General features: G+C 41.4%; 1 protein-coding gene across 1 annotated transcript in view; it reads right to left on the minus strand.

Annotated features, from left to right (window-relative positions):
* Window positions 1–12550, minus strand: part of LOC135523639 (netrin-G2-like) — a 71906-nt gene that overhangs the window by 1133 nt on the left and 58223 nt on the right. The window contains exons 6-7 of the mRNA XM_064950483.1: window positions 1606–1773; window positions 109–243 (exon numbers count right to left, since the gene is read on the minus strand). Coding sequence (XP_064806555.1) covers window positions 109–243; window positions 1606–1773 — 303 coding nt within the window. The remainder of the gene's footprint in view (window positions 1–108; window positions 244–1605; window positions 1774–12550) is intronic.

The raw sequence follows: 12550 nt of genomic DNA on the forward strand, positions 1-12550 counted from the left end.
TAGTGATTATACAGTAAAGTTTGCTAGATTGTTACACAACCTTGCAAAGGACTCATGGCTCATGGCGCTCACATGGTGCTCACACACACACACACACACATTCCTTACGGGAGCAGCCTTGTCTCCAGCTGTATCCAGGCAGGCAGTCCTCGCACTTTGTCCCAGTGGAGCCATCCCTACACTGGCAGTACCCTGTCTCGTTGCAGCGGGCGTGGAAGGACCCCAGCTGGTTACAGTTACACTCTGCACAAAGGGATTAACAAGACATTGCTGTTTTAGTGGGTAGAAATACAGCACAGCACATCTAAATAATCTAAGTGCTCATCAATCTAGTTGAAACAGCAGTGTCACTAGCCCCGGTCACATAGACCTACATCAACATAAACATGTCAGTGGTATTATACTGACCATTTTATGCACGTTTAATCATTTTACAGGAAGGAACATTGAGTTTAAAAAAAAAACTTTTTTACTCCCTGACACATCTCTCAGCCTGAGGAAACTTTGACAGCCTGGGGCATTGCTTTACCATTTCTCTGTAATATTACAGTATATTACTTTAAGTACATGTATTATTACTTTAGTACATATTACTTTAGTACAAGGTAGGACAGGGTCGTCTTCATTCGCAACCAAACAGAAGGAAATGGACTGAAACGGGGGAATTTGTCAAGTAAGAAAAGTGCCTGATTTTGATTCCATTGCAAAATGTAGAATGTCCAATAGATCACAACAGTACTAACAGTATTGCTGTTGTGTATGATAGATCCTCCAGTAGGTGTCAGTGTGCCATTGTGTCATTCTTGCTTGGCACTGTGCAGTACTTTGTGTAGTGATACTGTATTTATGTAGTAAAATGTTAATCAAGGGTTTATAAAGGGACTGAAAAGTGTATACTTTCATAGACTATTTATTATGAGTATATATAAATCAGTAATAAATCATTCAACCTCATTGGTTGAATTTGTGTAATTGTAATTTTTTGGTTTACAAATCATTTGTTTATAAATACACCTGAATGTTGCATGCTGTTTAAAATTGTTGACAGTTACATTTAATTTAGACACTGGCTGTATTCTTTAGTTACAGTCATTTTTTCATCTTACCTATGATAAATGGGGAGTTGAATAGGATGCATGGCAATGGGCTCCACCAACACAATTCTAATATAGATGTGAAAAGAGCATTTAAAGTATACTTAACAACGTAACAGTTAACAACTTTAGACAGGATACCTTCATGTATTGTTACATATGCTGCTTTACAAACATTGTATGCTGATTAATTTAGAGCCAGCAGGTCTAATTGTAATTCCTTAGCATTTTAGGCTACGATGGTATGAATCGCAATGTTTTCAACCTTTTCTGAATAAATGATTAGCTAGCTATAATGATTATATTTAGCTGTTATAGGCTCAAAGGATCATGCTTTAATACTCTTGACCTGCAAGGGGTCATACAGGAGACATCACAGATTTGCAGGTGATTAGTAGGGATTGAAGGTAATACACAATGATACATCTGTCTTGTTTTGCCTTTATCAAACATTTTCCACTGTGCATATCATTGTGTAATGTACATTAAGGAACTGATGAGAGGTCCTGACCTATACAAACGTTGTCATCGTCCAGCTCGGCAGAGATATTCCGGAAGTATCCCAGTCGACAGTGCTGACAGTTCTGCCCCCTAGTGTTGTGTTTGCAGCTGACACAAGTCACGATGTTGATAAAGTCAATATAACTGCAGCGGTTCGAGTGGCCATAGCACTCACAGTCTGACAAGGGGAAAGAGCGGAGTAGGGTTAGTGGAGGAGGAGGAGGAGGAATGGTCCTATTCAAACAATTCAAACTCAGAAGTAGCACTCAAAGTTATTCACTCTACACTCTTAGAAAAATGTTTCCAAACGGGTTATTTGGCTGTCCCCATAGGAGAACCCTTTTTAGTTCCATGTAGAACCCACTGTGGAAAGGGTTCTATATGCAACCCAAAAGGGTTCTACCTGGAACTAAAAAAAGGTTATTCAAAGGGTTCACCTATGGGGACAGCCGAAGAACCCTTCAAGGTTCGAGATAGCAAATGTATTTCTAAGTGTACAACTTAACTGTTTCACTCATTATACAAAAGCCAAATGGATAAGACATAGCAGGATCCATAGGCCTGAATTATGCTGAGTTCAGAAACCACTTCCTGACTTTGTGGCCCCATGGGAAATCCATTGACCTCAATAAGTCAAAATCTGCATTATTTAACCAGCTAATGATCCGGCCTCAATACTGTACATTGATTTACAGAGGTGTAACGTAATTAATGGTAGCGCAAATACACCAAATAAGTTGTTTCAATTTTGTTTGCATTACAGTGATCAATTGATTGTCATAATGGAGCTTATTATGCATTAGCAGTTTGTTCCATTATACTACAAGAAGCTAAGTAATGCTACATTTACAAGGAGATTTAGATTATGGTTTAGTTGTTTAATCAGGCATCATGTTACATCTCTTTGTTTAGAAGGGATTCATTATTGACACATTATTTTGAAGATGCTGCTGGTGCAATATGAAGACCTGCTGTGCCACAGAGTAGAGCAGTGGGACGGGGGGGCAAGAACAGCTTATCAAATATGAATGGGCCAATTACCCTACAATTTGTTGAAAGAATGGCCACTGTCTCACAAATGAATCCACAGTTCAAACAGACATCCACACTAATCACATTACGCAATCAGTGGAAACATAGACGCTATAGGTTGTGAGATTTCATTAAGTTCACAATAAAAAGGAACGACAGTATTACTAAAATGGAACGGAAATTAGTTGCTTACCTTATGAAACAAACAGAACACCAAAATGCAACGAAGAAACAACAAAAGATGAATGAATGAAGGAAAATAATTGGCAAACTTTGGCCATTTTTCCACAGTTGTCTTGTCCAAACTGATCTAATGCGGGAAATGATTTCTTACCTTGAAACTGGACGTATGCAACCTTAGACTGGCTGTATTTGGACCCACCAGGAATCAACAGTTTGACAACCGCTTGAGAAATAAAGCATATATTTAACTGAGTTATAGCTAATACTAACATGCCCATGTGAACATGCCTCTACTACGTAGTCGCTGAAATATAATGACCACTAAAATCAAAATGTCTGCCAAACATAAGAGGTTACAACCTGCTAATAGTGAGTCACTGTCAGACATCTCATAGGATTCACAGGCAAAGACAGCATACAATCCATAAATAGTTATCAACCATGTAAATCTACCCATTAACACAAAGCATTGTGCATTACAGCGTTCAGTAATTAACAAAGCGTAGCTATTTAGTGCTCTACCAGAACAACATCTCATTCCCAAACAGACAATCCACCTCACCAGCAGTAAGAGGCCTTACTAGGGATGTGTATATTAGGGAATGCAATGGAAAAAACGTGTAATGTTTTTTTACAACTGAAAACAAAAATTTGCTTCAGTCTGTTTTCTTCAGTTTTGGTGCCTAATGAACACCACCCTGAAGTGATAGTAATCACCGTCCAAAGTTAGTTTTCAATACTGGTTCATCTACAGCTGGTGAGTGGAGTCTAAGTGGTGACAGAATCACCCACACAATACTATGTGGCCCATTCTGTAACATGTCAACAACAAAAAATACATTAGATTTCATGCACACACACACACACACACACACACACACACACACACACACACACACACACACACACACACACACACACACACACTACTCCTAATGCATGTTAGCAGCCTGGTGCTTTGAGTCAATAGCCTCATGAATCCATGGATCAGGTATCTTACTGGGACATGGGCTCAGCCCAAAAAATGTCTCAATGCTTTTCTACTCCTATTTTGTTCATCAATTATCTATTTGCACTCTGACCCCCCCCCCCCCCCCCAGTGGGGATGTTTTCCTATAGCAACCAGGCGACTAACACGTCAACTTCAACCCCATTGCTGAGTCACCGTGAGTGGGTTCAGGGAATTCGAAATGGATGGTTACCGACACCGCTACAAACTGACATGCTAATGATAGCATAATTAGCATACAGTACAAACACTACTAGACTACTGTTGATCAATATACCTTATGTTGTCTCTTTCTTTTTCACCTTCCCTTTGCTTTCCCATTTGGCTTCAGTTTTGGGGGTAACTATGTACACCAGAGAGATTGTGAGAGATCAGAATAAATAGCAACTTCAAACGGTTTACTCATTCTTTATTAGTGTTGATGTAACGGCGTTCTTCTTTTGTTGAAAGAGAGTCGGACCGAAATGCAGCGTGTAAGTTACTCATGTTTAATAGTGTTTAATAGTGTTTAATAGTGAAGACAAACGAACGAACTATACATGAACAACTAATAAATACAAAACAACAAACAGAACGTGAAACAGAACGTGAAACCAATTACAGCCTGACTGGTGCACACTACACAGAGACAGGAACAATCACCCACGAAATGCAAAGCGAAAACCAGGCTACCTAAATACGGTTCCCAATCAGAGACAACGAGAATCACCTGACTCTGATTGAGAACCGCCTCAGGCAGCCAAACCTATTAAACACACACACCCCTAATCAGCTACAATCCCAACTACTACAAACCCCAATATGAAACTAGAATACAACATAAACCCATGTCACACCCTGGCCTGACTAACTAATAAACTAAAACACAAAATACTAAGACCAAGGCGTGACAGTTGAATGAACCTTTAGGTATTATCCCCCCAACTATTTGAGGAAGCCACAGGCAACACCCTGTATGAAGGTCATAACACCTTACTGACACGACTGCATATTAGCAGCATATAGACTGCATACACAACTGCATATTAGAGTGTCATTTTGTTCATTCTAAATGTGGTTCCTTCAATATTTGCAGTGTTACCATAGTTTACTGATGGAATATGCATAAACTTATAAATGGAAGAAAAAATATATATCACAATGTACCTGTTTCCTGTTTAACATTTTCTTATTTTTTCCCCCTTTCTCACTATCCCCAGTATCAGGAGCTGGATCACCTGAATCGGGAGCTGGATCACCTGAATCAGGAGTCAGGAGCTTGATCACTTGTGTCAGGAGATGGGGTTGCTGAAGATGAGTCTGGAGCTGTAGTAACTACATCAGGTGCCTGGATAGGATCATCAGATGTTAAGGTATCTGTGTCAGGGGATGGAACTGCTGCATCAACCAGTGCCCGGGAAAGAGGTTCGGGTGCTGAAGTAACGGTGTCGGGAGGTGGAGGAACTGCTCCTGGTATTGAAATAGCTCCAACAGATGTTGAAGTAGCCACGTCAGAGGTGAGTGTATCTCCATTAGATGCTGGAATAAATGTAGCAGATACTGAGGTATCAGCATCAGGTGCAGAGGTAAATCCATTTCTTAGTGGTGTTACTATATCAGATACTGTAACTGTGTCCGATGCCAGAAAGGGCACACCAGATGTCGAAGTGAATTCATCAGATGCTGAAGTAACGGTGCCAGAAGTTGTGGTAAATATGTCAGATGTTGGAGTCACTGTGTAAAATGTTGTAGTACTGGTGTCAGATGCTGTGGTACTGGTGTCAGATGCTATTGTACTGGTGTCAGATGCTATTGTACTGGTGTCAGATGCTGTGGGACTGGTGTCAGATGCTGTGGGACTGGTGTCAGATGCTGCGGTACTGGTGTCAGATGCTATATGTACTGGTGTCAGATGTTGTGGGACTGGTGTCAGATGCTGTGGGACTGGTGTCAGAAGTCACTGTGTAAGAAGTTGTCATTGCGCTGTCTAGTGTTTGAGTAAATCCATCTGATGTTGGAATGGTTGCATCAAATGTGACGTCAGCTGCTTCAGATGATTGAGTAACTGCAATTGTGTCAAGATGGCATATTAACCACTATATCTATAATATATTGATGTTGGCTCGCTGGCATTGTCCAGTGACAATGCCAACTGTTCCCCCATTTCAGTCAGTATCAGTAGAAATGGAATACCCCATGCCCTGATATCATCACTTCCATTGCATCTGCCCTGTGGCCCAACCTCAGGCACAGTGTTCTGTGCCTCCATCCTGTTATGGTTTCATGTATGTATCTATCTCCACGGGCTCCATAATTTTGCATGTTTTGGTCTCCCTTACCATGACCGGTCTTTTGAAATTGTGAAATATTTAGCAGCTGTTCATTCAATTGTTATTCAGAAATAGATCAGAAATGCTTGAGCTTTGACCCCCAGCACAGTAATGCTGGCTCAACCTTGTGCTCCAGAAAGAGATGATGTTACACAATGATAGCGTATTTCATGATTTATCGCCTCTGGCTGTTGATTGTGTCCAGTATAGCACCGGCTGGGCGGGCAGCACACAATGCACTGGTGGATGCATACAATGCGCCGGTGGATATAATCAGACTCTTGCTAAGCAGGAGGAAGGTGCTAAGGGGGCAACAAACAGAATGGCCATTTGATTTAAAAGTAAAATGCCACAAAGCTCTTTGATGTCGTTTTTATTGCAGGTGATTGGAAACGTTATGTTGCATTCTCTTTCCTATCAAGGGAATCAAAGTCGCTACATTCATCTGTGTTCTAGAAATCCCTGGGATAAGATCAACATGCTGCCAGTTCCTGAGAAATAGTGAGCCTACTGGGTATTTAATCTTCCAAACAAGAGAGTAGAAAACACCTGGCCAACTTCTCACCTTCAGTATTTACAAACGGTCACTGTCAAAATAGACAAAAAACAGCATAGAATGATAGAGTTACCTTATCATCATTGGTCCTGTCAAAGTATGCATTCCATACTCTCCAAACTCCCCTATTCACTCCCACTGTCTCTTTATATCTGGGGGTTACAAATGTGGGCTCTGTACAGTGAGTAAAAAAACAAGGCTCTGTTCTAATACTCACCCAGCCTCTGAGGGACACAACTAAGTGTAAGCTAGTAGCTGACACAAGACAGGAACCCCTGAAGTGTAAATACCCTAGCACATGGAGATGTTAACAGAGCAGCATCATGGCCCACATATTGTAGCGTGCCTTAAGGACTACTTTAGCCCAGTAATCATGTTTAATCTCTTTACCCCAGTGCAACTTACAGGGAGATTAAGGCACTCTATGGCCTCCAGCAGTCATGATCCACACTGAAAGAGGTTAATGGGTGTAGATAGGGTGTCTACAGGCTTCTTTGAGTTCTCTGACAAACAGTGAGGATTTCTGAATCTCTTGCCTGTCACTCTTACACATCTGTTTCAAGTGAGGCGTGTTTCGCTATCCTTATAGTCCCAAACATTTGTAAAATGTACTAAATGATAAGTCATAGAAAAATCTGTGACTATCAGTAGGTCCAAGGTGGATGCATTGCAAGAATAGTCTAACCAATATTCACACTTTTGGATCTATAAACAATATCAAAAAGACATTTACAGAAAAAAGGTGTCAAAGCTAATGTAGTGTAAGGGTGCAAGGTCAGAGGTCAGGGATTCCTCCGGTGTATCTGGGTACTTACCTTTCGGCTGTGCATTCACTGTGGTTGTGGGGGTGTTACCTCCAGGGGTGGCGAGGTCACTGTGTTTAAGGATGGACTACCTGTCTGGTCGGGACTGGCACAGTGGCTGGTATAGTGGAGGTTTGGTCAGTTGCCACAAGCAACACTTGAGGGAGTAATTGGAGAGCATTTACTGAGCCAGTAATGAGGTAGTTAGGTTGAGAGGTTTATTGTGTATTCATAAGGCAGGTATTATTTCATTAACTTCAACAGCCACACACCAATGCTCTCCAGATGTTGTCTAACATCATATTACAACTGCAATCCTAGTGTTTGCCTAGTGAGACTAAAAGTATCCCGACTAAAATACTTTGAATTCATATACAGTTTGAGGTGATCATACTCTATACTACTACTACTACGAGACGTGTGTTCATCTCACTAGTTTCCCACCTGGTGTGTCAGCGAGGGAATCCCTGGGCTGCGTGCTGGATGTGGGACCCACCACAGCTGTCACTGTGTCAGTGATGCTGCTGGTGTCTATTTGGCACAGAAGATGATGAGGGTCATACAGTGTCTCGTAAGGGTCTGACATTTTGAAGTATTCTAACAATGAACGCTATGCTTCTAACTAAAGGTACATTGGCTGAGAGACAGAAATACAAGCACACACACAAATTAATGAACGCACGTATAAAACACACACGTACATGCATGCAAACATGCCTACACACACAATATTGGTTTCTTGGCGCTTGGCCTATAACCAAATCATGTTTTTAATATCCCCTATGTCCGATATTTTAAATCATACTAATATTATGCGTCAACGTCAACATGGTTCAGGTATAGCACTAAGCGTGGAGTCTCCCTGTAGTGTAGTGAGACGTGGCAGAGAGGAGCGACTCGCCCTCCTCCTGTAGATGGGCGCATTGGGATTCAGTGGGGCGCACTTGGAACAGTGGGAGCATTCCTGCTGTCTGGCATGCTGATGTTTTATTAACGCAGAATCCCTCCCCAGTGGTTGATCATTAGCACATGGCCAAAAGGACACACTCTCAATTCAATCTTTACTTAAAAAGAGGCCCAATTATCAGCCGGGAAGAGTTAATACACACTGGGCACCAGGCACAAGCGCATATCATTAAGGAAATGTTTGTGCATGTACTTTGGGACAACTGCTGGAGCATATCTTAATAGCATCCATGTGGGGAATTCAATTCTGTTCCGCTTTCTTATGATCTGTATTTACATATCTGAATACTACTGTAAAGTTAGTTGTTGGAAGGATTGGACCAAGGTGCAGCGTGGAAGGCGTTCATCCTATGTCTTAATGTGAACCAGCAGCAAAACAAATAAAGAGTAACAAAACAAATGTGCAGCTTTGTAGGGCTTAAAAGCAACAATACAAAATCAAGATCCCACAAACAACAGGTGGGAAAAGGCTGCCTAAATATGATCCCCAATCAGAGACAACGATAGACAGCTGCCTCTGATTGGGAACCATACCAGGCCAACATAGAAAAGAAAAAACTAGACTACCCACCCGAGTCACACCGTGACCTAACCAAAATAGAGAAATAAAAGGTTCTCTAAGGTCAGGGCGGCAGGGTAGCCTAGTGGTTAGAGCGTTGGACTATTAACCGAAAGGTTGCAAATTCGAATCCCCGAGCTGACAAGGTACAAATCTGGTACAAATACCCCTGAACAGGCAGTTAACCCAATGTTCCTAGGCCATCATTGAAAATAAGAATTTGTTCTTAACTTACTTGCCTAGTTAATTAAAGGTAAAATAAAAGTGCGTGATAACTACGTGCCAAGAAGAACATTATGGCTTCGTTAGGGTGGGGTATTATTGACAAATGGCCGTGCTGAAATCATATGTCAGCTGGAGGTGAATTTACCTGTGGTAAACTATCTGGGCTACATGGGACTCACACCTATGTGGAGCAGAGCTAGGTACTGAGGCAAGTCACAATTCATATGTACTGCAGCTGTGGGGTAACACTTACTATCTGCCTCAATGGACAACCAGTTTAGAGAATAATGTTACCAGAGAAGATCTGTTCTCTGATTGATATCCCTAGATCATATATTACTCTCAGCCTCTTGATGGTAGAGTTACACTGACGTGTCTGTGTGTGTGGGTGTGTGCTTGAAGGAGATGTAAATGAACATCACTACAATGTGCCATTGGTTGAATTTGTCATTGGTCATCCATAAATGCAATGAATTTCACCTTGTAGTGCATTCGGAAAGTATTCAGACCCCTTGACATTTACCAGCCTTATTCTAAAAGTGAGAAAAACAATTCCTCTGCAATCTACACACAGTACCCAATAATGACGAAGTGGAAACAGGGTTTTAGAAATGTTTGCATATTAATTCAAAATTAAAAACAGAAATACCTTATTTACATAAGTATTCAGACCCTTTGCTTTGAGACTCGAAATTGAGCTCAGGTGCATCCTGTTTCCATTGAGCTAGCCACCTGGCCAAACTGAGCAATCGGAGGAGAAGAACCCGATGGTCACTCTGACAGAGTTCTAGAGTTCCTCTGTGGAGATGGGAGAATCTTCCAGAAGGACAACAATCTCCGCAGCACTCCACCATTCAGGCATTTATGGTAGAGTGGCCAGATGGAAGCCACTCCTCAGTAAAATGCAAATGATAGAACTGCTTGGAGTTTGCCAAAAGTCATCTAAAGACTCTCAGAACATGAGAAACAAGATTCTCTGGTCTCATGAAACAATATTGAACTCTTTGGCTTGAATGCCAAGTGTCACGTCTGGAGCCTGGCACCATCCCTACAGTGAAGCATGGTAGTGGCAGCGTCATGCTGTGGGGATGTTTTTCAGCGGCAGGGACTGGGAGACTAGTCAGGATCGAGGGAAAGATTAACAGAGCAAAGTACAGAGAGATCCTTGATGAAAACCTGCTCAAGAGCACTCAGGACCTCAGACGGGGGAGAAGGATCACCTTCCAACTGGACAAAGACCCTAAGCACACAGCCAAGACAACGCAGGAGTGGCTTCGGGACAAGTCTCAATGTCCTTGAGTGGCCCAGCCAGAGCCCAGACTTGAACCCGATCGATCATCTCTGGAGAGACCTGATAATAGCTGTGCAGCAAGCAACACTCCCCATCCAACCTGACAGAGATTGAGAGGATCTGCAGAGAAGAATGGTAGAAACTCCCCAAATTCAGGTGTGCCAAGCTTGTAGCGTCATACTCAAGAAGACTCAATGCTGCAATCGCTGCCAAAGGTGCTTCAACAAAGTACTGAGTAAATGGTCTGAATATTTATGTAAATGTGGGGCAGCAGTGTAGCCTAGTGGTTAGAGCATTGGACTAGTAACCAAAAGGTTGCAAGTTCAAATCCCCGAGCTGACAAGGTACAAAATCTGTCGTTCTGCCCCTGAACAGGCAGTTAACCCACTGTTCCTAGGCCAGCAATGAAAATAAGAATTTGTTCTTAACTGACTTGCCTAGTAAAATAAAATAAAAAATGTTACATTATCATTTTTTTTATTTTTAATAAATTAGTAAACATTTCTAAAAACCTGTTTTTGCTTTGTCATTATGGGGTATTCTGTGTAGTTTTAGACTAAGGCTGTAACGTAACAAAATGTGGGAAAAGTCAAGGGGTCTGAATACTTTCCAAAAGGCACTGTATTGTATAGTAAATCCTATCACAACCGTCTTGTGATTGTTTTATAGTATTAATATCTAAAAAGATTGTCCTTGGTGGGGAATGTATTGTACAGTATGCACTATTTGTGGTGAGAATGGAGGGATATAAATATTCATCACTCATCCCTCCATCATTCCAACCTTTCTCCCTCCCGGAGACAGGGAAAGATTCTGTCATCGTGAGGAATCTCAATTTGGAGAACAACGCCGCTGTGATACAGGGATCATGTGTGGAATTAATATGATATAGAATGATACAGCCATCCTCTGTTATACCCAATCTTTAATCACCTTTAATCCTATGGTTGGGACTGACTACACACCTGGAATTGATAGGAACCCCACCAAGATCTGTATTCATAAAGCGTCTCAGAGCAGGACTGCTGATCTAGGATCAGGACCTCCCCTGTTCATAATCTTATTCATTATTTCTTAAAAGTCTAAGCCGTTGGGGGTGGTCATACTATGGATCATTTAGCTATTTGATAAAAATTTTAGGGCCCCTTTAGGTATAAAATATATATATTGAATTTGGCCTTTACTACTATAGCCCAGGGAAACGCTTTGAATAAAACAGTCATAACAGTAAAAAAATAAATAATAAGAAACAAGGTTTTGAAGTGTTTGTCTTATATCTCGGAGATATAAGACTGCTCAGGAAATATATTTACACTACCGTTCAACAGTTTGGAGCCACTTAGAAATGTCCTTGTTTTTGAATGGACATTTTTTTTTTGTCCATTTAAAATAACATCAAATTCATCAGAAATACCGTGTAGACATTGTTAATGTTGTAAATAACTATTGTAGCTGGAAATGGCAGATTCTTTATGGAATATCTAAGTAGACATGCAGAGGCCCATTATCAGCAACCATCACTCCTGTGTTCCAATGGCACGTTGTGTTAGCTAATCCAAGTTTATCATTTTAAAAGTCTCAACGTCAACAGTGAAGAGGCGACTCTGGGATGCTTGCCTTCGAGGCAGAGTTGCAAAGAAAAAGCCATATCTCAGACTGGCCAATAAAAAGAAAAGATTAAGATTGGCAAAAGAACACAGACACTGGACAGAGGAACTCTGCCTAGAAGGCCAGCATCCCGGAGTCGCCCCTTCACTGTTGACGTTGAGACTGGTGTTTTACGGGTACTATTTAATGAAGCTGCCAGTTGAGGACTTGTGAGGCGTCTGTTTCTCAAACTAGACACTCTAAAGTACTTATCCTCTTGCTCAGTTGTGCCTCCCACTCCTCTTTCTATTGTGGTTAGTGCCAGTTTGCGTTGTTCTGTGAAGGGAGAAGTACACAGCGTTGTACGAGATCTTCAGTTTCTTGGTAATTTCTCACATGGAATAGTCTTCATGTCTCAGAACAAGTATAGACTGA

The sequence above is a fragment of the Oncorhynchus masou genome, chromosome 1, assembly GCF_036934945.1.
Source record: "Oncorhynchus masou masou isolate Uvic2021 chromosome 1, UVic_Omas_1.1, whole genome shotgun sequence".
In the NCBI taxonomy this organism is placed as follows: Eukaryota; Metazoa; Chordata; class Actinopteri; order Salmoniformes; family Salmonidae; genus Oncorhynchus; species Oncorhynchus masou.